We start from the raw sequence: 27253 nt of genomic DNA, 5'->3' as shown, positions 1-27253 counted from the left end.
AAACATTCATCAGAGAAAGGAATCACCTAGAAGGCATGGCTAGTCTACAGAACCAACAGAGGTTCAAATCTCAGCTCTATCACTCACCAGCTCTGAAATCTTGGACAAAGATTTTCGCCATTGTGAGCCTCAATCTTTTCTTGTATTTATAAAATTAATGCAATAAACAACTTCACAGGTTGCTAGGAACATTTATTGGAGAAGCTGCAAGTGGAAAGCCTGACAAACTAAGTCCTTTCACATAATGCTATCTATTTTCACATTATTAAATTTACCCTCCTTGGGGCCTTTGAGATGTCTCACTGAGTAATATCACCTGCCTCACAAGGTGAATTCAACCACTAGTGCTGACCTGGAACTGCATGGCTCCCCAAGCAAGGCAGCAGGTGTGGTCCAGAAAGAAATTGAAAAAAATAAAAGATAAAATAAAAACTTAAAATTCCAACATTTTCAACGTAAGTTGGAAATATCTGACAAATGCAAGGTTTTCTTGGTTTTGTTTTTTGCTGTTGTTGGGGAGAGAGGGGGCCATACCCAGTGGTGCTCTGGGGTTACTTCTGGCTCTGCACTCAGGAATTACTTCTGGCAGTGTAATTGCATGTGGTCAGTCACGTGCAAGGCAAGCACCCCACCCACTGTACTACTGCTCCGGCCCCCAAATGCAAGTTTTTAAGAATTTTTTTTCTTTGTTCAATGAACTGAAAAGGTTTAAAAAGCACGGGATTCTACAGACATGTAACATAGCCAATGCACAGAAATTAATTTCTAAATACCACTTCCTATACTGAAAGAAACCGGATCTCCTTGGAAAAATAAATGACCAACTCCAAGGTCTAGAGCAGGACACCTGCAAAATAAATCTGGGGTTTCAAGTAGTGCTAGAAAACAAGAAAACGCTCAAGGACTAATAAGAGTGTGTCAAAAGAACAAAGAAGCTGATTTAAAGGGCTTCCCACTGGCCAAATTAGTGATAATTTTAGTATCAAAGAGAATAAAGAATCTGACAATAACACACTGAATAAGCTAGTCCTTAGCTAGCGACCCTGAAATAAAGACGGAGAAAACAAAAGAGAGAGAGAGAGAGAGAGAGAGAGAGAGAGAGAGAGAGAGAGAGAGAGAGAGAGAGGAAGGCCCTTCTCATGGAAGAATGTCAGTTAAATACATTCTTATTTAATGATAAAAGTAGAAAAATCACTGTTCCAAGGATGGAGAGATCGCACAAAGGAAACATGAAAATCTCCTATCAGAGGCCAGAGTAATAGTACAGTAGACAGTGGAGCTTGCTTAGCATGCAGTGAACCCTGATCCCCCAGAAGCCCAGATGGTCCCCAGAGCCCCACCAGGAGTGATCCCCATAAAGCAAGGAGTATAAAGCAAGGAGTAAGTCCTGAGCACTGCCAGGTGTGCCCTGCTATGTGCCCCCCCCCAAAATAAATCACTACTGCCCCTCCCCAGTCTAATATTATTGACTTAAGCAAAGATTATCAACAGATGTTAGTCATTCAACAAATGGTGAGTGGAAACAGGATATTGACACGACCAATTATAAAGTAATTTTGCAGAGGGAAATATACTTTTCAAACAGTAAGACGTGGCACTAGAGAGATAGTACAATGAGTAGGGAGCTTGCCTTGCACATGGCCAGCCTGAATTGATTCCTGGTCCTCCATATTGTTCCCGAAGCCCTCCAGAAATGGTTCCATGGCACAAAGCCAGGAGTAAGCGCTAAACACCTCTGGGAAAATGACCACACAAGGGTCAGAGGGGGATTCGAATAGACTGCACACAGGTAACCTAAGTTTGACCCCCTGTACCGCATATGGTCCCCTGAGCACCACTAGGAGTGATCCCTGAGCACAGAACCAAGAGCATAGCTGGGTATGACCCAAAGAACCCTCCAAAATAAAACAAGACAGAAGTCACTCTCCACTCACGTAATACAGAAACAGTGGGACAAACTGGTTTTGTGCATCCCCTGAGTAATACACTATGAAAGATGCATAATTACCATTGCAATGTTCTGCAGAACAACTTGAACATGAAGTCAGATTTAAATTTCTACTTGACAGCAAAAGTTAACTAAAGAATCTGGTCAAACTCACAAGCGAGAAAACAATGTGACCTTCCCAGAATGTGGAATGTTTACAAAAACACTGTTTAAAATTTTCCTAAATAACATCATAAAGAAGAAAAAAAAATAGGAATGGAAAAGTTTATGGGATAAATCCCACAAAAGAATAATACACATATCTTGGCCAAATCTGTTTGGAAAAAAGATTTAGAGGATGAGAGGAAAGTTCAAATATGGTCTAAATAGTAGGAGTTACAAAATTATTGCTAAGTATGATTCATTATATAGCAATTTTGATTTACAATAAATATTTATTTTATCTTCATTCAGATTTAACAGACCCACAGCTCTGAAACATCTGAAATTCCCAAAAGGTTATAACTTCTGGAAGTTGGCGGGAAATCAAATCTATAATCAATCCATGAGTTGGGAGGTCCAGTACCACCCCCAGGACTCCAGGGACAGAGAGGGCTTGGAGTGTTGGGGTTAGAGATAGTGGAGTTCAACAGCAAGCAACCAAAGATTTAATCGGTCATGACTAAACAATGAACCTTCCACAGAAACACAGAAGGTGCTCAGAGTGCTGTGGAGAACTGGTCAGAACATCTAGGAGAGAGCATGGAAGTACGGTAACTTCTCCACAGTCGGCCCACCACATTTCTTCTGACAGTTTCTGAATCATATCCCTTTATAGCTACCAGACATCTAGTAAGCAATCCTTTCCTCTCTCTGTATTATGTAAGTTGCTCTAGCAAAGGAATCAATAATGAACAGAGGTCATGTAAACAACTGATTTATAGTCATCTGTTCAGAATCACAAGTGATCACCATTTGACACAGGTGACAACAAAGATGCCACTGTTGAGTGACATTTGCAGTGGACAGCTGTTGTCCTGAGGAAACAGCCACTAGCTCCAGCTAGACAGTGTCAGAATTCAGCTGAATACACACAAACACACACGTTTGTATGTGCTTAATTTCCTCCTACACACACACACACTATCTCTTTCTTTCTTGTCTATTCCCTTTTCCAGAATAAATATATAATGCAAATGGAATAAATATGTCAACCATTACTGAATTCATACCAGTGTTTATGGTGCTATTCTCTTAATTTTTCATATGTTTGAAACCTCATAATAAAAACATGAGATTTATTTACAACAGGATCCCAAAAATACTATGAACAAATACTGTGAAGTCAATATAAGCAATGAAGAGCTGGGGTCACAGAGACAGTACAGTCAGTAGGGTACTTGCTTTGAATGAGACTGACCTGGGTTCTATCTCTGGCCATCCCATACGGTCACTCAAGCCCACCAGGAGTAAGTCCTGAGCACCACTGGGTGTGGCCCCATAACCAAAAAAAGAAAAAGAAACAGTGAAAAGCTGAGCCCCAAACTATCTCACCACATTTATTTAATCTCAATTTAACCCCAACAAGGGGCTCTACCCTAAAGAAATACTACTTACTCTAATATAAGCAAACTGCCTAGGGTGAAAACACTTAGTACTTCTAAACTCATAAAGATAATCAATCAAATCTTCAATTACTTTTTTTTTTTTTGCTTTTTGGGTCACACCCAGCAATGCTCAGGGGTTACTCCTGGCTCTGCACTCAGGAATTGCTCCTGGCAGTGCTTGGGGGACCATATGGGATGCCAGGGATCGAACCCGGGTCTGCCGAGTGCAAAGCAAACGCCCTACCCGCTGTGCTATCGCCCCGGCCCCATATCTTCAATTACTTTTGCCGAAAGCAATCGAAGTCAGGAGTTGTGGAGATAGTTCAAAAGCCTGAACTGCGGCCTCTTCTGTGAGGTCCTGGATTGCATCTCAGAATGTGGTTTTTAGTGACTTTTAAATTTAAGGGTTAGGAACGTTAAGATACTGCAGAGTGTTTGTATTAAAGAAGTCTATATCGGTTCACGCCCCAGTCCCTCCCCTGGGAGACAGTGGGCAAACAACTTCATCACTCTAAGTCTCCACTCTAAGTCTGCCTCATAAAATCAGGCAAATGATAAAATTCATACCTTATAAGACTGTATAAAAATTGGGGAAGTAAGTAAAATTTTTTAAAAATTCATGAAATACATGACAAGTACATGGAAAACTTTTCAACAATCTCAAGAATGCCCAAACTTGGGGCTGGAGCGATAGCACAATGGGTAGAGCACTTGCCTTGCACGTGGCTGACCTGGGTTCAATTCCCAGCATCCCATATGGTTCCCCGAGCACCACCAGGAGTAATTCCTGAGTGCAGGAGCCAGGAGTAATCCCTTGCATCACTGGGTGTGACCCAAAAAGAAAAAAAATACCCAAACTTATTTTAGCAATTTGTTTTAACTTTTTTTTTTTTGATCGGGGGCGGGGGGTGGGGTGGGGATTGGTTGTTCAGTCACAGCCTGTGGTGCTCAGACATGATTCCTGGCAGTGCTGGAGGATCTCGAGGTGTTGGGGATAGAGCACCAAGGCAAACCCCTGCACTATCTCTCAGCCTGTGTTTATGTTTGATTCAATAAAGAACAACAATTTTGAATCCTGCACACTGCTAACAAAAAAAATTAATAATAATATAAATGAAATAGAATAAAGGATTCAGAACAGATCCACATTATAGAATTTATATAGAACTCATACTACATATAGACTTGCCTATAAATGATGACCCAGTCCCTTTGACTGGAGCAATAGCACAGGGGGTAGGGCATTTGCCTTGCACGCAGCTGACCCGGGTTGGATTCCTCCATCCCTCTCAGAGAGCCCAGCAAGCTACCAAGAGTATCCTGCCCGCACGGCAGAGCCTGGCAAGCTCCCTGTGGCGTATTCGATATGCCAAAAAACAGTAACAACAAGTCTCACAATGGAGACGTTCCTGGTGCCCGCTCGATCAAATTGATGGAACAATGGGGTGACAGTGCTACAGTGCTATAAATGATGTTGGTGCAATAGATGAATAAAAATAATAGATATCAAGTTCATTCCATATATAAGTCATTTTCAGGTAGATTAAACACCTAAGTGTAAATAAGTGTAAACTTTTAGAATATAGGAATGTAAGGGAAGAACTTCATATATTTACAAGATGCAAAAAGCAAACCCAAACAATGTTTGATTTTTTTTTTTTTTTTGCTTTTTTTGGGTCACACCCAGCGATGCTCAGGGGTTACTCCTGGCTTTGCATTCAGGAATTACTCCTGGCGGTGCTTGGGGGACCATATGGGATGCCGGGGATCGAACCCGGGTCGGCCGCGTGCAAGGCAAACGCCCTACCCGCTGTGATTTTTTTTCTTAAATTTATTTTTTGGGGAGGGATGGGGTATGGGCCACCCCCAGCAGTGTCCAGACCTACTACTGGCTCTAAACTCAGGTTAAGTTCTGGTGGGGTTTGGAAGACCACAGGGGCACCAGGAGGATTGAACCCAGATTGCTCTCATGCAAGGCAAGCACCCACTATAATATCTCTCTGGCCCTTAAATTTAAACTTTTAAAGCAATATACTATTAAAGATACCATAAGCAAACTGGAAAAAAAAAAAAGCTAAACTTCTGCAATACAACTGGCAAAGAACTGGAATCCATACTGCACTAAAAAAATAAATAAATTTATTCACTAAGGGAAGTCAACCAATTCAATAAGAAAACAGTAAGGGGCCAGGGAGATGGCTCAAAAGAATAGAGTGCATGTTTTGTGTGTGGGAAACCCAGATTTGATCCCGACCACTGCATGGTCCCTCAAGCACGACCAGATACACTGGGAGCAGTCCAAAAGCACCTTGGGTAGTAATTCCGGCCTACAGAGCCAGGAGTAACCCCTGAGCATGGCCGGGTGTGTCACCCTTCCCCCCACATTAAAAAAAAAAATCACTAGAGTAAAACTCATCTAATTGCAATTCCTGAGCCATTCATTAGTAGGTTACAAAAGCAAAGTAATACTTCTGTTTTTTGTTTTGTTCTGTTGAGCCACACCCAGCAATGCTCAGAAGTGACTCCTGGCTCTGCATTCAGGAATCACTCCTGGTGGTGCTGGGGGAACATATGGGATGTCAAGGATTAAACCTCGGTTGGTCGAATACAAGGCAAGCTCCTGATTATCTGTACTATCTCTTCAGCCCCCAAAGTATAACTCTGACAAAAAATTTTGGTGCATGTTAAAGAAATATATACACAACATAGCAGAAACACATGAGTATAACAAATATATTGACATTAAGTATTGTTTTATAAACATTTTGGTTTACTTAAATTTATGTCAATATCGACAGGTACCATACTGGATTTAAAATAAATTTTATTCAGTAAGTTGTGGTCAAGAAATTTAAAATTGACTGCCCAGGAAATGTTTCACACATGTAAGTAAGGAGATATTTAAAGAAACATTCAGAGTAGTAAAAGAATGAGAAACTAGGGGCTGGAGCGATAGCACAGCGGGGAGGGTGTTTGCCTTGCACGCGGCCGACCCAGGTTCGATTCCCAGCATCCCATATGGCTCCCCTGAGCACCACCAGTGGTAATTCCTGAGTGCAAAGCCACGAGTAACCCCTGAGCATCGCCGGGTGTGACCCAAAAAGAAAAAAAAAAAAAGAATGAGAAACTAGAACCAAAAATGTCCATCAGTAAGAAACTAGATGAACAAAATATAGTATCAGGGCTGGAACAACAGTACAGCAGACCAACCCGAGCTGACCCGAGTTCAATTCCCAGCATCCTATATGGTCCCCCAAGCACTGCCAGGAGTAATTCCTGAGTACAAAAGCCAGGAGTAACCCCTGTGCATGACCGGGTGTGACCCCCCCCCAAAAGAAAGTATATATACATATATATACACACACACACACAGAATATATATATAGTTATCTTCCTATAAAGGAAGTCTAAGTACAGAAATGAGCATAACTATATTGTCATCACAAAAACACAAAAAAAAAGTAATATAAGAAAAATAACAAGCAATATGACACCACATAAAAAAAATTGGGGGGGAGGGACTGGGTTTGGGGCCACTCCCAACAGCGCTCAGGGTTTACTCCTGGCTCAGAACTCAGGAATAGACAATCCACAGAGAAGCGGCAGGTATTCTGGTGAGCAACGCGGCCCAGACAATGCTCCGGACCTGAATCGGGGCCAGCAACACCGGGGGGCCGGAAGGAGGAGGTGCTGCCAGCACACCTTCTCCAGATGGAACCCTGGCGACACTGAGCAGCAACTAACACGGCTCCAGGATTCGGGACTGGGACACATCCAAGCCGCGCGGCCGCTAATGCGGCCGCGCAACCTTTACTAAAACCTGAAAACATACAATCTTTGAATGGAAAACTAATTATCAAATGCCTCCTTAGTAGGGTTATCTTGTTTGGGGATATAACTCCCACAACAATAGTGAGTTTTGTGTTGAAATATGGAACGTAATCAAGGTGAAGAGAAAATAAAGTGAAATTCATCAAAAAAAAAAAAAAAAAAAAAGAACTCAGGAATAACTCCTGGCAGTGCTCAAGAGACCAGATGGGATGCCCGGAATCCACCCCAATCGGCCTGCTTGCAAGTTAACTGCCTTTTCTGCTCTATTCTCTCTCAGGCCTCGATACCACATAAATTAAAAAAAAAAAAAAATTGACTGGGGGGAAGACTGGGGCTATACCTACCCATGCTCAGGAGGACTCTAGACAGAACTCAAAGGACCATATATTGTGCTGGGGATTCAAACTATGGTTGGTGGGAAGAAAGGTAAACACCTTAAGTCTTGCACTCTTCTGGTCCCAGAAAAAAAATTTTTTAAAACACACAAAATGATTGTTTTATTTATCTTATTATATATACATACAGAGAGCAAAAATGTGCAAACATACAGAAAAGATACATACAACTTTAGGATGCTGGCTAGCTCTATGGAATAAGAGAGAACTGAATTGGTAAGGATAGAAAAAGCAATTTGAGGGGCTGGAGCGATAGCACAGCGGGTAAGGCGTTTGCCTTGCATGCGGCTGACCCGGGTTCGAATCCCAGCATCCCATATGGTCCCCTGAGCACCGCCAGGAGTGATTCCTGAGTGCAGAGCCAGGAGTAACCCCTGTGCATAGCCAGGTGTGACCCAAAAAACAAAAACAAAAACAAAAAAAAAGCAACTTGATTATATCAAAAATGGTTTAGTTGGGGGCTGGAGCAATAGCACAGCGGGTAGGGCATTTGCCTTGCACGCAGCAGACCCGGGTTTGATTCCCAGCATCCTATATGGTCCCCTGAGCACGTACAGGAATAATTCCTGAGCGCAGAGCCAGGAGTAACCCCTGTGCATCGCCAGGTGTGACCTAAAAAGCAAAAAAAAAAAAAAAAAAAAAAAGAAATGGTTTGTTGGTGGGGCCGGAGCAATAGTACAGCAGGTAGGGAATTTGCCTTGCACACAGACAACCCAGGTTCAATCCCCAACATCCATATGGTCTCCCCAGCACCGCCAGGAGTAATTCCTGAGTGCATGAGCCAGGAGTAACCCCTCAGCATCGCTGGGCATGACCCAAAAGGTAAAAAAAAATTTAAAAATTAAAAAAATATAAATGGTCTGTTGGTTTATTTGAGTTTGGGGGCCACAGAAGTTCTCAGGGATTACTCCTGGCTCTGCACGCAGGTATCACTTATGGCAGGGCCTGAGGCTGGGTTGCTGGGGATTGACAGGGCTGGCCATGCACAAGTTGAGAGCCTGACCCTCTGTATTACTCTCTGGACCCACATCAAAAATATTTTACTATGCCCAAGCACCAAAAAACTGTGGTCTGTGCTGTGGCTGGAAATGGTCCCCAGGTTCCCAAGCACCACTAGGTAGCTCCCCATCAAGTTAACAATTTTAAGGACTATTTGATGTCTTGTTTCTTAGCATTAAGAAAATATTGTGGGGCTGGAGCAATAGCACAGCGGGTAGGGCATTTGCCTTGCACGCGGCCAACCCAGGTTCGAATCCCAGTATCTCATATGGTCCCCCGAGCACCACCAGGAGTAATTCCTGAGTGCATGAGCCAGGAGTAACCCCTGTGCATAGCCGGGTGTGACCCAAAAACCAACAACAACAACAAAAAAATTGAATCAAGAATGTGGCTCAGCGATAGCACGACGGGTAGGATGTTTGCCTTGCACTCAACCGACTGGGGTTCGATTCCTAGCATCCCCTATGGTCCCCTGAGGGTGTGACCCAAAAAGCAAGAAGCAAAAAAAAAAAGAATGTGGCTCAGTGGTAGACAACATGCCTTGGCATCATGAGTCACTGTGTTCAATCCACAGGACCATAAAAAAAGTTAATATTAACATTTATTAATTCCAAATGCACAGATTACTTCGTGTGGTTAACAGAACTTTTTTTATATCTTAATTTTTCTCCAAGTTTAAAAAGAACTGTTTCCCTTATTCAGCAGCCTTAAAAAGAAAGTACTAAGAAAGTAAATAATTACAGATAAGGCAGTCTAAAAACAACTAGGTGTTCAAAGTGTCTAATTCTTATATCAAACGCCCCAGCCCTTCAAGGCAACAGAGATTATTTTCTCCCCTAGCTATTTCCCACTCCGCTTCCCACACCCGGGGGGTGGGGGGGAGCTGGTCTGCCTGAGAGATAACCCATCCAAGGGGCTAATTCTCCTTCTGAAAATGCAGAAAGCTTGGAATTCTGAAGCCCCCACCATCACCAAAAACATTTAACAAACAGGCCAAACTCTAGGATGTGCTCAACAACCATCACTTTACAGCTGATAAGACCCACCCCCACCCCCGCCTCCATTCACATATTCTATTACTAGATTCACAGAAAATGGGTAGATGTTACCAGTACCCACATTTATACATTGAACTGATGGGCAAAGTGTCAAATAATTACCAGCCAGAGGCCACAAGCCAAAAACAAAATGGGAACCACAAGTCCTCAGCTTCAGAATCCAAACGCCCCTGCAACGCGATGACTAAATTCCAACCACACAACACACTCAGGAAACAGGAGGGCGCGATCACAGCACACAGCTGTTCTGCTCCAACCCCCTTCTTTCTTCCTCCACCCTGTCTTTCCTTTCTGTCCATTCTTCCTCCTGACAGGAGTCAGCAAGCTGCCACTATTAACGCATTCCTTCCCTGGAGCCCTGTGGACCTCACGTCCCTGGAACTCCTTCAGATGAACACAGAGAAAGAGGAAGCGAGTATGAACAGGGGTTACAACACGGTCCCTAAACCCAAGAGAAAGATCACCACACTCTCGACTTAAGTCTGCCTCTCAAAAGTCAGAGACCAGGAAAACAACAGGGAAGTCCAGGCTACCCCTCTTTACCATTGATGCCGAAAGTCCTTTAGCTGAAAGGATTTAATTCACAGAAAAAAAAAAAATCAAGTACCAGTTTTTTAATCGGTCCCGGGCTTCCAACTGGGCTCCCACTTCAAAGCTGATTCCTCGTCTGTTAGGTGGATGCTTTGTCATTTTCAGTCATCAACGGGGCTGTCTTTATTCTCCTGAAAAAGCCAATTAAATATTTATGAAACTTAGGCAAAGTGTGCCCAGAGTGTAGCATCACTCACTACACATAAAAGACAAACAGGCATTATTCAAAGCACGAAGCTCCAGAAAACGCTGTCTGTGCTCTTCCTGCTCCCACCCTATCACACACGTGCTCGCCACTGCGTCCCTCTCCATTATGCAGCTTCCTGGTAGCTCTGAAATTAAGCTGAACACTGCGCACTCAACTCTAAGGGGCTTCTCAGAACTCCAGAGAGCAACTGCTCTCAGGAAGAAATGCTGTTACTTGCAGAAAGCATCATTTAGGAAAATAGTCAAGATCCAAAGCAACACAGTTCTTTGGACCTGTGAAGCCTCAAGTCCACTGGGGGAAGATAAAAAGTTAGCCAGTAAATAGATAAATGAAATAACTGCAGGTCTGTGTTCACAACTGCTGTGAATTTTAAGTTCTACAAAGGAGGAAAACAATAGCAACAGAAACGGAAACAATGATTTAGGACCCCACTTTTGGAAGGTTAAGCCAAAAAAAAAAATCTATTTATATTTCTTATTTTCGTTGTCCTAAATCATATTTTCTTCCTCTTTTTCAGCCCAGTGATCATTTATATCACCCATATTTTTTGGTTAGTTTTGTTGCTACTGTTGTTGTTTGCAGTGCTGGGGAACAAACTCAGAAATTCTCAAAGCTAAGCTATATTCCCAGAAAACTGTTTTTTAATTGGTTTCACAGTGCCAGATCGAACTCAGAATCTGAAAGGCATGCTCTCAACTACTGAGCCACATCCCCAGTCCTCCTAAGTATTTATCAAGCCTTTGGGTGCTGAAATTTTCTCTATGTGTCAAATTTATCTTTGGGGGCCAGAATGATAATACAGCGAGGCTCTTGGCTTGCATGTAGCCAACCTCAGTTCCATCCTCCCAGCCCATATGGCCCTGCAAGCACTGCCAGGAGCAATCTCTGAGCACAGGACCAGGAGTAAGCCCTGAGCACTGCCAGGTGTGTCCCCAAACAAACAAAACAAAATTCTATTTTGAGATTAGTGGACAGAGTGTAGTATCTCTGAGGTCTTGGCCTTTGGGCAGAAACATCCACAGCTCCCCTGACTAAACTATCCAAAATGGAGGATACTGACATCTAATACACACAAAGCAATGCCACAGCACTGCCCGGGCAACATCTGCCTCAAATCAGAAGCACAACACTGCCATGAAGAACCAAAACTTAAAAATGTTTTTTAAAGCTTTAGAAAGGGAGCCAGAGCAATAGAGCAATAGGGAAGGTGCCTGCGGGGCACGGAGAACAGCGGCTGATTTCCAGCAACACAAACACTCCTCCAAGCACCAACAGGAGCGATCCCTTGGCATAGGAGTAAGTCCTGAGCATTGCCAAAAACTTATATTTAAACTTTTTTCAATCTTGGTTTAAAATGCCCCCAAAACTTAAGTTTAAAAAAACTACAGAAGAGGGCCGGAGCACTAATACAGTGGGTAGGGGGGGTTGCCTCACATGTGACCAACCCAGGTTCAATCCCCGGCATCCCATATGGTCCAAGGGGCAATGCCAAGAGCAATTCCTGAGCACAGAGCCAGGAGTAATCCCTGAGCATAATCAGGTGTGACCCAAAAAAAAGAAACATCTCCCCCTCCCCCCGCAAAAAAAAACACAGAAGAATGAGAATAATACCCAATATAAACAAAGGCCAGAAGGACTGGTATGTCCATGATAGGAAGCTTGACACAAATGGGGCAGGAACTGGGTGCGCAAGGAGGGCAGTTCAGACAGAGAAGGACTATGACGGTAGTGGTTGGAAATGACCACTCTGAACAAGAACTGGTTATTGAAAGGAGATAAAGTGTATGATAACCCTTCAGTAACAGTGTGGCAAACCACAGTGCCTAAAAGGAAAAAGGGGGTGGAGGTGGGGCACAAAGAGAGAATAAAAGTATCTGTCATAGAGGCAGACTGGGAGGGGGACGGGAGAGAGACTGAGGATATTGGTGGTGGGACATAGGCACTGGTGAGGGATTGAGTGTTGGAATATTGTATGACTGAAACTCAATCATGAACAACTAACTTTGTAACCATATCTCGCAGTGATTCAAAAAATTTTTAATTAAATTTTAAAAAATAAAAGGAAGCATGAGAGATAGTGCCAAGGCTAAGATGCTCATCTTACATGTGGCTGTGACTACAAATCTGGTTCAAATTCCCTACAGCACATATGCCTCTACCCCCATGAAAAAGAAAAAAGAAAGAAAACTGGGTCTCCACACCTGATCGGTAATACCGTTCCATTTTAGGAAGAATCTGCTTGTGGAATTGAAATGAAAAAGCAGAATGAAGAAAGGCTGGGGAGATGGCACTCAGGGTTGGTACCTAAGCTTTGCATGCTGGAGTCCCAGACTCATCCCAGCACCATATGGCCCCCCCCCCCCAACACTACTGGGATTAACCCTCAAGCACTAAATCGGAGACTCTAGATACCCAAAAACCAAAACAGAAACTGAAAAAAAAAAAATCACTCTAAGCTCACACTAAAACCTCTAAACTATAAAACTAAGAAATCACACTTAAAAAGAAGAAAAGAGGGGCTGGAGTGATAGCACAGCGGGTAGGGCGTTTGCCTTGCATGCGGCCGACCCGGGTTCGAATCCCAGCATCCCATATGGTCCCCTGAGCACCGCCAGGGGTGATTCCTGAGTGCATGAGCCAGGAGTGACCCCTGTGCATCGCCGGGTGTGACCCAAAAAGCAAAAAAAAAAAAAAAAAAAAAAGAAGAAAAGAGAGGGGGGAGAAAGTGCCTGCCACTGAGGCAGGGCGTGGGGAAGAGCACGGAGGAGGGAAAGTGGGACACTGTTGGTAGGAAATATACACTGGAGGAGATGGGTGTTGGAACATATATAAATATATATACATATATATCATCATCATCCCATTGATTGTCGATTTTCTCAAGCAGTCTCAGTAACATCTCCATTCGTCCTAGCCCTGAGATTTTAGAGGCCTCTCTTTATTCGTCCTTCCCAATGGTGCCGCACTGGAGGCTCTTTCAGGGTCAGGGGAATGAGACCCATCATTGTTACTGGTTTTGGCATATGAATACACCATGGGGTGCTTGCCAGGCTCCCCCATGCGGACAGAAAACTCTTGGTAGCTTGCCAGGTTCTCTGAGAGGGAGAACTAGGCTATAAAATGTCAAGTAGCAGTCTCTGGATATTGGTCACTGATGGGATTACATGGCGCCAAGGGCAGTTTCTGGGTGTGACCACCTAGCTACTGGAAAATGGGGGACCTGGGAGGAAGAGGCCCAGTCCCGATCCAAACCGGCTTGGAGATCTCATCTCATATATATAGTTGTATATATATATTATATATATTATATATATATACACACACATATATATACACACACATATAACTGAAATCCGACCATGAACAACCTCGTAACTATATCTCACTGTGATTCAATTAAAAAATAATTAAGGAGGGGGAGGGGCAGAGTGCTAGCACAACTGGATGAAGCATATAATTGCATGCAGGAGGCCTGAATTTGATCCCTAACACTACCAGGTCTCCAGGAGCAACCTCCAAACACTAAGGCAAGGGTAGGGCTCAAGCCCTGATGGATTTGGCATCAAAACCAAAATATATTTTATACTTCTTGTTTGTTTGCTTGTTTGAGGCCACACCTTGAGATGCTCAGGGGTGACTCCAGGCAGAGTTGGGGTATCATATGCAATGCCGGAATAGAACACTGTGTCAGCTGCATGCAAGGCAAGCACCTTACCCTCTAAGACTAGCCCGTGGTCCTAAGCTTCTTTTTCTTTTTATTTGGTTTTGAGCCCACACCCAGCAGTGCTTAGGGCTTACTACTGACTCTGTGATCAGGAATCACTCCTGGCAGGCTCGGGAAACCAATTGGGGTGCTGGGGTTTGGACCCAGAGAGAACACAAGCCATTTACCTGATATATAATATTCTGCCCCCTACTTCTAAGTTTATTCAATAAAAACACATAAATTAAAAAGGCAGTGTGCTGGGATGTGACTGCAGTAACAGAAAGTATGCCTCCAGGACCCTCTGCTCAGTCCCCACCACCACATTCACCCAGCACTGAGGGATGTGACCCCACAACAATAAAAAAATAACCGCAGGAGTCAAAGAAAATATAGCAGCAAGGGTGCTTGCCTCACTTGGGGTGCACCCAGGTTTAATTCCTGGCACCACATATGGTGCCTAAGCACAGAGCCAGTAATAAACCCTGAGCACAGTCAGGAGTACCACCCCTCCCAACCAAAAAAAAAAAATTTTTAACTAAAAAAAAATTTTAAGACTGGGAGTCAGATGATTTACCAAAGGGTTAGAACATACACAATAAATGCAGGAAGCCTGGATTCAATGTACCACATGATTTCGCAGAACGAGGGAGCATTCCCTGAGCACCAATTCAGGAGTTGCTTTCCCCCCAAATACTACCAGTAACCCCCACGCAAAAAAAAATATAAGGGCCTGGAGAGATAGTACAAGGGGGTAGGATACTTGCCTTACACCTCGCTGATTCATGTTCAATCCTTGGCAACCCATATGAGTTGAGTACTGAGTACTGACTGGAGTGATCCCTGAGCAGAGCCAGGAGTAAGCCCTGAACACTGCCAGGTGTGGCCCAAAAACAAGAAAAAAGAAAAAAGAAAATAATAATAATGAGACAGCTCCAAGGGATAGGTAGGTAGTGTATGGTACATATGCAGGGCTCTGAGCTCAATTCCTGATCCCTGAGAGCTTTTTCTTTTACTCTGCAGAATTTATAAAATCGTTTTTCAGAAAAAAATTAAGGGGGTGAAGACATAACATAGGAGGTACGACAAGTGGCCTGGCATGCGACCATTTCAGCTGAACCTGGTTCCATCTTAGACAGACACCACATGTCCCCCAAGCACCACCAGGGATCACTCCTGAGCACAGAGTCAGGAATAGCTGCTGAGTGTGTGTGTGTGGGGAGGGGGGGTCTAGAGGGGGGCACAAAAAACTCCCCATCATCAATTAATAATCAATTAATAGTGTTGATTATTTGTCCAATCAATTGGACAGCTCATTCAGAAAGGCCAATACTGGGTCTCACACACAAAAACCAAATCAAAGAAGGATTATAGTTGTAAATAAGGAAGCTAAACTTAACAGAAAAGCTATGGAGTTGTGTTCCAACTCCAGATACTAGGAAAGGGAGTATAGAGGTTTGCCTACATTATCTTACACTCTCCAGAAAAAGGAGGGCAAACCTGATGCATAATTCAATCAGTAGAAAACTCTTCAGTTAGGTTCCCCTGAAATACCTTTATCTTATCTCAGACTTCATGCATACCAAGTAATGTTCTGATTAAATTAGGCTTGGCTTCCCGGATTATATGAAAAACTGACACCCAAATGAAAACAAAGGCAGAATAGAAGTGAAAAGTCAATGAGCTTCTATTATTTGTCACAGTGAGAGCCTCCTTTTACAGAGGTCATAAGGCTGGCCCAGCCACTTCTGATTAGCTAAAAGGATTTGGGGCATTTTTCACAAGGTCCTGAATAAGCAGTTCCTTAGTAACACTTTCATTAGAAAGTAGATGAGAAAGTGTCAAAGGCAACATTAAATGAAACAACAGTACCCAAGCACCTAGTTTCTTTTATGTCTTCTACTTAAAGTTCACACTTCCAAACACCGATAGACAATAATTGAGACCTTCCTGTCTGTAGCCATTGTGAATTTCTTTCTTCTCTGTAAATGGGGCTGGTTAAGCTAACTGTACCCACTTAGAAGGTATCAAAATAAATGAGGTCACCTATGTAAATAACACAGGGATGGGGTCAGGAGAGCTCAAGGACTAGAGCACATGCTTTCCATACAGGAGACACTCAGCACCACTTGGCCACTAAGCACCACTGAGAGGTAGCCCCCTGAGCACTCCCCAACACCCCACAAAAAATACACAGTGCTGATAAGAAAGGACTGTATGGTTAGTAGCTATTAATAGTTGTACTATCACTGTGAAGACATTGGGTTCAATTCCTAACACTGAATTGAATAAATAATAAAAGAGTAATCTATTATCACAGGTTAAGAAATTAGGCTTGCGGGGCTGGAGCGATAGCACAACAGGTAGGGCATTTGCCTTGCACGCGGCCGACCCGGGTTCAATCCCCGGCATCCCATATGGTCCCCCAAGCACCGCCAGGAGTGATTCCTGAGTGCAAAGCCAGGAGTAACCCCTGAGCATCGCTGGGTGTGACCCAAAAAAAAAAGCAAAAAAAAAAAAAAATTTAAAAGAAATTAGGCTTGGGGCTGGAGCAATAGTACAGCGGGTAGGGCATTTGCCTTGCACGCGGCCGACCCAGGTTCGATTCCCAGCATCCCATATGGTCCCCTGAGCACCGCCAGGAGTGATTCCTGAGTGTATGAGCCAGGAGTCACCCCTGTGCATCACCAGGTGTGACCCAAAAAGAAAAAAAAATTAGGCTTAAATTGGCTTAAACTGGTCAAGGAATAAACACCAAATCAACTTGATCACTGAATTCTTTCAACTACACTACTTACCCCCAGGCCTTCTAGCAACCTCCCATTAAAATACAAGAGGAACAATTCAGTAAATAAATGAAGATAAATTATTCCCAGTGGTTGAAGAAAACCAATTCTTTAAGGGCCTGAATTGTCAGGTCTTCCTAATCACAAACTAAAACTTGCCAGTCTCGTAACTCTGATAGACTAGTTGAGTATTTTACTCTCCAAGATTCAGGGATAATATGATTTTCATGTACCATTCTTCATTTTTCCTCTACTCCTCAAAACTGACAGAGCTCGGGGCTGGAGCGATAGCACAGCGGGTAGGGCATTTGCCTTGCACACGGTAGACCCGGGTTCGATCCCCGGCATCCCATATGGTCCCCTGAGCACCGCCAGGAGTGATTCCTGAGTGCAGAACCAGGAATAACCCCTGTGCATCGCCAAGTGTGACCCAAAAAAAAAAAAAAAAAAAAAACACTGACAGAGCTCATATTTTAGTTTTTGGTTGTCTTAATTTCACAAAATTCATTCAACAAACCATCAGCGAGTAAGGCACTGAGCTGGAAAATAGGAATGAGACCTTCAACTCAGACCCTGCCTCCTTCAGACTACTCAAGAAGGAAAACAAATACTGAGAAGAGATAAATGAGTTCCAACAAAGAGAAAGAAGGAAAAGAGAACTATTATCTAAAAATCTCATTTTAATTTGACATCCACTAACGAGTTGAAAACAGAAACAGGAATCTGGAAAAAATTACATAATAAAGAGAGAGAGAGAGAGAGGCTGGAGTGATAGCACAGCGGGTAGGGCGTTTGCCTTGCACGTGGCCGACCCGGGTTCGAACCCCAGCATCCCATATGGTCCCCTGAGCACCGCCAGGGGTAATTCCTGAGTGCATGAGCCAGGAATGACCCCTGTGCATTGCCGGGTGTGACCCAAAAAAAGCAAAAAAAAAAAAAAAAGAGAGAGAGAGAGAGAGAGAGAGAGAGAGAGAGAGAGAGAGAGAGAAAGAGGAAAAATACCTCCCATAGATCCAGGCTTGGGTGGGGGACACTGGTGGTGGGAAATGTACACTGGTGGAGGAATGGGTTTTGGAACCATTGTCTGACTGAAATCTGATCAGAACAGCTTTGTAACTTTGTGTCTCAGAGTGATTCAATTAAAAAATTTTTAATACATTTTTTAATTACACCATAACTTTATATTTACTTCTCCTTATTTAATTTCAAACACAAAAACACTTTGTTGGGATGAAAGAGAACTAAGATTCTATAGTTTTAATTTGCTCAGTCTGTTTTCCTTCCAAAATGCTCCAACTGCCAGAATAAGAGAAGATAATATACTAAGACCTCCAAAAAATACTGAGAAAAAATCTGATGTAATCTGTATTTATGTAGGATTCCATTTTAAACACCATGGCAGGACTTCAAATTACTCCATTACATTTCAATTTCCCTTCAATGGTTAGCCCACTGCTACACAGAAGACAGATCCCACTTCATTTCCTTGAATACAGAATTCATAGTCAATACTCCATCAGTGATACAGAAAGCCTTAAATGAACACTACGTAATAATACTTAAAGGGCACTTTCACTGCCCACAAGAATGTTTTAACACTGTATGACAAAAGCTAATTTCCTCTGCTAATACACAGTGTACATAAATCAAGTATAAAAGAGTCAAAAAGTCAAACAAAACATTTTAAAATGGGCAAAATCAGGGGCTGGAAAATAGTACAGTGAGCATGGTGTGTGCCTTTCAGGTGACCAACCTGGGTTCGATCCCTAGCACCACATATGGTCCCCTGACCCAGCAAGGTGTGATCCTGGGCACAGAGCTAGGATTAAGCCCCTCAGCACCACCAGGTGTGGAACTGCCCCCACCAAAAATAAATAAAGGCAAATTACTAAGGGTGAAAATAAAACAAAGAGGTATTATGTATGTGGCATGATATTCACATAACTTTGCCCTAAAGAAAATAGGAAGCAAAATAATTTTTCCCTTCTCAAGTAAAAAAGAAAATCAATTTTTGTTTTGGGGCACACCTCGAAGTTCTCAAGGCTTACTCTGGGCTCTGTGCTCAGGGATCACTCCTGACAGTTCTCGGGGAACCAAACCCAGGTCAGCGACATGCAAAGCATATGGCACCCCAAACCCCACCGAAAAGTGATCCATGAGTAAGTCCTAAACATCACTGGGTTAATCCAAAAATAAGGGAGCCAGAGAGACAGTACAGCTGGTAGGGTGCTTGCCTTTTATGTGGCCAATTCCCAACATCCCGTATGGTTCCCCAAGTTCAACCAGGGGTGATCCCTGAGCACAGAGCCAGGACTATGCCCTGAGCATTGACAGGTGTGGCCCCAAAGCAAAATTTAAAAATTAATAGTAATACAGTATGTTTATACTTTAAATTCCATTAGGGAAGAGGATAACTGAAGTTCAACAAATGTCATGTAAGCCTAGAGCGATAGCACAGGAGGTAGGGTGTTTGCCTTGCACGCAGCCAACCCGGGTTCAATTCCCAGCATCCCATATGGTCCCCCAAGCACCACCAGGAGTAATTTCTGAGTGCAGAATTACTCAGAAATACTCTGAGTGTAGGAGTAACCCCTGGGCATGGCTTGGTGTGACCCCACCCCCCAAAAAAAGTCATGTCAATGAAATTAAAATGCTAGTTACTAAAATGATAAAGTTCATTAACCTTATATAAGAAGAGTAGAAATAAAATGCACTTAAATAGGAAAAATATTTAAAATGATAATGGGCAAGAGAGATAGTACTGAAGGTAGGGTGCTTTGACTTGCACGTGGCTGACCCGGGTTTGATGCCTGGCACCATTCCCCTGAATACTGCCAGGAGTGCAAATTCCTTCATGCAGAGCCAGAAGTAACCCCTGAGTATTGCTGGGTGTGACCCAAAACCCAAAAACAAATAAATGAAATGTTCATTAAGGTTAATCCTATATACATTAGTCATTTAATCCTTACAACCACCACAGAGGATTGTGGAATTTGTCTGATTTTGAGGCCAAAACAAGAAACAAAATAAAAAACAAACTATTATCACCTATATACTTGTGAACTAATCTCCTGTTCTCTTTCCTGAATTATTAATTGGAGATTAGGCCTGTATAAGATTATAAAGATTAAATTTAAAGAAAAAGATGTGCAAATGCCCTATTTGTCTAGCACAAAGGAGATATTCAATAAATGACAATAGAATTTCCTGAACCCAAACTCCTAGCCTTTCTCTTCCCAACCCCTAGCTCAGATAACCTGCTGCTTCTGTTCCTATTTCAGGGTTGAGGTCAGTTACCATCATGCCCTGAGATGTTTCAAGTCAATCTTCCCTGAGATACTGAATTCCCTCTAAGGACCCCCGACCAAAACCTCGAAAACAATGCCCTTCTACAGTGGGTAAAGGTTTTGGGGTTGGAGGGGTCAGGGAGAGCAGCGGGATCAGGAAATGGGCTACATCTACTGGTGCCCACCGAGCTTTGTGTTTGGGGGTTACTCTCTGGGGTGCTCAGGAAAGTTTGTGGTGCTGAGGAATCTAACCCGGGTTTCCTGCATACAAAGCAAACTAGTTGCTTATGGCATGGGATAACCCTCAAGCATTCTCACAGACAAAATGAAAACAAAGACAGGAAAGAGATCAAAATCACACAGTCGAGGGATGTGGGAATTCAGAGATGATCACACCATCTCCTTACGGACTGCGAGCTCATGAGTAAAGCACATGCGCAGCAAAGAGGCCTTCCCAGGCACTGAGACAGGGAGAGAAGTGCTACCTGCAGGCAAATGTACAAACTGCTGTGATGACTCACAGAGGGCAGAAGGAGGTGAGAGGCACTGGAAGAATAGCAGTTTGGCTCTGGGGTCTCCGGGGAGATGACCTCGGTGCTCAACATCTCTGCATGCACCCCATAAAGCAAGGCCTCCCAGACCCCGGGAGCAGTACCCTAGGACTGCCAGGTATGCCCCCCCCACCACAACAAAGGAGTCAGGGAAAGTCTCTGCAGGTCCCTCCATGGGAAGGGCAAGGGCTGAAGCTCTTCTTACAGGGTTCCCCTAACTGCAGGGTCATGGGCTACAAAGGAAACAATGTGGAGATGGAGGGGGGCCTCCAAAGACATTTTCCTGAATTATGATCCTTTCATTGTGTTTATACTTTAAAAGATAAGCAAATTATTCAACAGTCAATTAATTACCTTCTTCTTTAAAAATTAACTTTTATTCCTGGCCTTTGTTATTCATATCAGGAAATGACTTACCTTTAGTGCATTTGCCACATGCTAAATCCAAAACCCTATCTACTTAATACTGCTTTTTAAAATCAAGGCTGGGGGGCCAGAGGGATAGTACTTGTCATGCACATGGCTGACTCAAGTTCAATCCCCAGCACCACGTATCATGGTCCCCCAGCACACCAGGAGTGATCCCTGAGCACAGCACCAGGAATAAGCACTGAGCACTGCAAAGTGTAGCCTCAAAATCAAAGGGTTAAAAAAAGGGGTGGCTTGGTGGGTGGGAGGAGATGGCTCAAAGAATTGGAGCATAAACTTCACATGCTGGAGACCTGAGTTCAACCCCTGGCACTGTATGGTATGTCACAAGCACCTCCAGGTATAACCGAAAGCAAGAAAAGCAGCTTGTGGACACTAATAATGTTAAGGGAAGTACTGCTAAAGAGCTCTATATGGGCTAAAGTTATAGAGCAGAGAGTAGGGCATCTGTCTCTCATGCATCTGACCTAGGCTCAATCCCTGGCATGCCCTATGGTTCCCCTACGCACCACCAGTAATAATCCCTGAGCTCAGCCAGGGGTATGATGCTCCCCAAAAAACAAAAAATATTTTTTTTTTTTTTGGCTTTTTGGGTCACACCCGGCGATGCACAGGGGTTACTCCTGGTTCTGCACTTGGGAATTACTCCTGGTGGTGCTCAGGGGACCATATGGGATGCTGGGAATCAGAACCTGGGTTGGCCTGGCCGAGTGCAAAGTAAACGCCCTACCTGCTGTGCTATAACTCCAGCCCCCAAACAAAAAAAAATTTAGTTAAAAAAATGCTATGTATGAAAATGAATAAAACAAGAAATACTGTCTTACTACCAGAAACTATATGATATTGGTAATGAAATACAAAAAAATTCATGAAGGAATTTTATAAACAATGTTTGAAAGGAATAAAATAATTGTAAAATATACTCAACTCCTCACAGGTCACCAAACACTGAATTAGATTTTCTTTTTCTTTCCTTTTTTTCTTATTCTGAAGCATCAGGAATTGAAGCTAGGTCCTCACATATGTGAGGTATGTACCCCACCACCAATCCACACCTTCTAACTAAATTAGGGTTTTTTGTACCCATTACACAGGAAACTGAAAGGAGGGGTAACTCTGACATTCACACTGATTCATGGGAGGCAGTTAGTGACCCAAGCAAAGATCTGCAAATGGTAAGTAGCTTGCAATGTAGAAATTTTTGGGGGGGTTGCTTTTTGTTTGGGGAGTTGGGTTTTTTTTGGAGGGGGGGACACACCAGGCAATGCTCAGGGGTTACTTCTGACTCTGAAACTCAAAAATATTCCTGGCAGTGTTCAGAGGACCATATGGGATACCAAGGATCAAACAATGGACAAGGCAAGGATCCTACCAGCTATAGTATCCAATTAACCCCTAAAATGTGAACAATTTTAAGCCAGTTTTCACAACCCAGAAAGTCAATCTCCTGAACCTGTAGAAGCAAAAATGGGATGAGAGATAGAGCATAGCAGAAAGGATGCTCACTTTATATTGCACCCTGCCAACCTGGATTCGACCCCAGCATTCCATAGGATCCCCTGAGCCTACCAGGAGATGAGCACTCCCAGTTAAGACACAAAAACGAAAAAAGCGAAGATGGCATGTCAAACCACCTATTCATGTACCTTTTACATTCAGGAAAGAGACCCCTTAAAAAATTAAGGGAGTGGGGCTGGAGCAATGGGACAGCGGGTAAGGCGTTTGCCTTGCACGAGGCCGACCGATATAAGTAGACAAGGCACTTACAGATCCGAGTTTGACCCTCAACATTCCAAATGGTTCCTGCAAGCCCACCAGGAATGATCCCTGAGCACTGAGCCAGGAGTAAGCTCTGAGCACACCAGTGGGTGTAGTAAAAACAAATAAAACAAAATTACATTTCTATTAGGTTTGTAAGCAGTTTTTAATATATTTAAGAATCAGTTTGCATTGGTTATTCTTAAATTCACGTTTCTTTAAAGTCTTTAATGGTCTCTGACATTATTCTTTAAATTCTTGATTGACTGTGTATATCTCACCTATGGTTTAGCGAGAAATTAGTTCACTTTATATCCACATGATTTAGTAGAAAATTAATAATTGTTTACCAATTTTTTTTGTTTTTTTGCTTTTTGGGTCACACCCAGAGATGCTCAGGGGTTACTCCTGGCTTTGCACTCAGGAATTACTCCTGGCAGTGCTTGGGGGGCCATATGGGATGCCGGGGATCAAACCCGGGTTGGCCGAGTACAAGGCAAACGTCCTACCTTCTGTGCTATTGCTCCAGCCCCGTTTACCAATTTTCTTACCACTTTCTTCTCTTTTTATATTAATTCTAGGATTTTGTGTTGAATATTCATTGGTGGTTTTAGTTGTTTTTTTGTTTGTTTGTTTTTGTTTGTTTGTTTTGCTTTTTGGGTCACACCCAGCGATGCACAGGGGTTATTCCTGGCTCATGCACTCAAGAATTACCCCTAGTGGTGCTCAGGAGACCATATGGGATGCTGAGAATTGAACCCAGGTCAGCCACGTACAAGGCAAACGCCCTGCCTGCTGTGCTATTGCTCCAGCCCTGGTTTTAGTTGGTTTTAAGCCAAACTTGTGCTCCATGATTTTTCTGGAATGCACCATATAACCTTGCTGTTGTTTTTATTAAATTAGTGACTTGGTTCCTTGTGTTTTAATTATCAAAGGAGACAGGACAAGAGTCAGGAATTGGAAGGATCTTAGTTAGATTCTCTTAATTAATGTGGCTGCACAGATTTAATCAGACTATGTATTATAATGGGCTGGAGCGACTAGCACGGTGGGTAGGGCGTTTGCCTTGCACACAGCTGAACCAGGTTCATTCCTCCACCCCTCTCAGAGAGTCCTGCAAGCTACCAAGAGTATCCCGCCCGTACAGCAGAGCCTGGCAAGCTACCCGTGGTGTACTCAATATGCCAAGAACAGTAACAATGGGGGCTGGAGCAGTCACAGCAGGCAGGGCATTTGCCTTGCACACGGCCGACCCAAGTTTGATTCCCAGCATCCCATATGGTCCCTCGAGCACCGCCAGGAGTAATTCATGAGTCAGAGCCAGGAGTAACTCCTGAGCACCGCCACGTGTGACCAAAAAGAAAAAAAAAAAAAAAACAGTAACAAGTCTCAAAATGGAAGGCTGGAATGATAGCACAGCGGGTAGGGCATTTGCCTTGCACCTAGCCGACCCGTGTTCAATTCCCAGCATCCCATATGATCCCCTGAGCACCGCCAGGAGTAACTCCTGAGTGCAGAGCCAGGAATACCCCCTGTGCATGGCCAGGTGTGACCTCAAAAAAAATAAAAATAAAATAAAACCAATAAGTCTCACAATGGAGACGTTACTGGTGCCCACTCGAGCAAATCGATGAGCACTGGGATGACCGTGATGACAGTATCAGTGACAGATTTCTACTGAGTCAGAGAGATAGATAGCTCAAGGTATACAAATACTTCCCATGTGGGAGATCCAGACTCGATCCCTAGCACTGCAGTCTCCCAAGCAACCCCCAAACATAGACCCAGGAGCAGCTCCTGAACACTGCAGGGCATAACCCCCCTTCGCCCCCTCTACATATCCTAATAACTAAAATTAAAATGAGAGGTAACCTTCTAAAAGCATAGAATTATAGGGCAGGAGGTGCAGCTCAGTGGTATGGCAACTGCCTTGCATGTGTTAGACCTTGGGTTCAATTCCCAGCACTATACCACCAAGAACGACCCTGAACATTGCCAAATAGGGCCCCCAAACAAAAACAAATCCTAGAATTTAGGACCCCACGTCCTGGGATAAACTGTAATTTTAAATCTCCTTCCCCAAAGTCTACTACTGATTCAGACTCTACCTCTTTCATCACAACTGCCCTATTTATGCTTGATGACTCACACTGCTTCTCAAATGTTATGGGACTTCTGCAAGCTCATTACTTAGATTATTTGGCCCAAAGCAAGCATTTCAGTTGGGAGACCTAGCCCAACATCTAACAAAGTTATCAAACCGTTATTATAAATTTAGGTGCAAATTTATAAGACTGGAGAGAGTACAGTGAGTGAGGCACTTGCCCTGCACGTGGCCCATCCGGTTCTATCCCCAGCACTACACAGGGTCCCAAGCACCCCATCAGAAGTGAACCCTGAGCCAGTAGTCCTTGACCACAGACATGACCAAAAATGAATAAATGAAAACCATTTTTAAAAAGAAAGAGAAATTTCACGCATTCTACAGGCTATTCTAAGGTTAGTCAGCAACCTGGGATATGGGCACAGTACGCATTTTGGTTTGAAGAATGCTTTGCCAAGAAAAATTGGGCCTGAGGGGCTGGAGTTATTTTTATAGCAGGTAGGGCACTTGCCTTGTAGGGTTCGATCCCTTGCACCTCGTATGGTCCCCTGCACACACCAGAAGTGATCCTTGAGCACAGGGCCAGGAGTCAGCTCTGAGCACAGTCAGTTGTGCCCCCTCTCCCCACAACAAAGAAAATATAGGCCCATGAGGTAGCTCAATGGTAAAGCGTAAGGCTCACATAAAACGAGGCCATGAACTGAATCGCCAGCACCAAAAACTAAATAAGTAAATAAGTAAACTTCCCCCTATCCTTCCTGGAAAGATGAGGGGGAGCCAGGAGGCTTTTTTCAACTGAATCGTGATTTCCAGATAGTAGCACCAGCACCTTTGAGGATAATAAGGCATTCTGAAATGGAGAGTTCTTACTGTCCTAAGCAATTGTTCTATTTTGTTGCTTTGCGACCAGTAAACACCTATTCCAAGTGTGTATGATGACTGCTCCCACACGGCATCTGAAACATGCTTCACAGGGCTCCCAGTCTCGAGGTGACAGGCCTGGAGAGCTCCAATTTCCTTTTCTTCTTCTCCATCTCCTCTGTTTTTGTGTTTTGCTTTTTGTTTTATGAGTAACACCAGGATAGCTCTGAGCTTACTCCTAGCTCTGTACTCAGGGACCAGTCCCGGAGTACTAGGGCTCCAACTGGGCTCAGCTGTGTACAAGGCAAGAGCCTTAATTCTTGGCACTTGAATTCCTGTATGTTCTTTCTGGCGTGGTAAACAATCTTTCCTTTCTAGGGGTTTGGAATTGATTATATTCCTAAGAGAAAGGCAGTTGAAAGTGATTTGGTTTTGGAGCCACACCTAGCTATATTCAGGGCTTACTCCTGGCTCTGAGCTCAGAGATCACTCTTAGCAGTGTTCAGAGGACAAACCCAGGAGGGCCACATGAAATGCAAGTGCCTTACCCACTCTTGTCACTGTCATCCCATTGCTCATCGATTTGTTCAAGTGAACACCAGTAACATCTCACATTGTGAGACTTGTTGTTACTGTTTTGGCATATCGAATAGGCCACGGGAAGCTTGCCAGGCTCTGCCACGGGGGCACGATACTCTCGGTAGCTTGCAGGGCTCTCCAAGAGGGGCTGAGGAATCGAACACAGGTCGGCTGCGTGAAAGGTGAACACCCTACCACTGTGCTATCGCTCCAGTCCCTACCCACTCTACTATCTCTTAAATCCATCATCTGTATTTTAATTTTTTTTTTTACCCCTCTCCCCATGGAAGTAATTTTTAAGTGGTACTTTCAAATTTTGGACAGGAAGTTTAAGGACTTTGGGGCTCAGCGCTCACTCACTGCACTCAGGGCTCATTCCTAGTAGTGTTTAGAGGACCATATGAGATGCCTGGGATTGAACCCAGATTGAATGCATGCAAGGCAAATGCACTACCTGCTGTATTTCCACTCCCCCACCCTTTTTTAAAATGTGCCTATGTTACATTTGAGAGGCACATGTCACACGAATGAACACCCAATTGTGCTTATGAACAATTTAGAGTCCACAAAGGCTCTGAA

The 27253-nt window shown here is 43.6% G+C and overlaps 1 protein-coding gene across 2 annotated transcripts in view; it reads right to left on the bottom strand.

The window, feature by feature from the left end:
* The window catches only part of PHF20 (PHD finger protein 20), a 120566-nt gene that overhangs the window by 85072 nt on the left and 8241 nt on the right, over nucleotides 1-27253 (bottom strand). For both annotated transcript variants that reach the window (XM_055137629.1, XM_055137630.1), the window contains exon 2: nucleotides 10425-10539. In XM_055137629.1, coding sequence (XP_054993604.1) covers nucleotides 10425-10507 — 83 coding nt within the window. In that variant the 5' untranslated portion in view covers nucleotides 10508-10539. The remainder of the gene's footprint in view (nucleotides 1-10424; nucleotides 10540-27253) is intronic.

This window comes from Sorex araneus, chromosome 5 (genome assembly GCF_027595985.1).
Source record: "Sorex araneus isolate mSorAra2 chromosome 5, mSorAra2.pri, whole genome shotgun sequence".
Lineage (NCBI taxonomy): Eukaryota > Metazoa > Chordata > Mammalia > Eulipotyphla > Soricidae > Sorex > Sorex araneus.
This window is presented reverse-complemented; position numbering and strand designations above follow the sequence as displayed.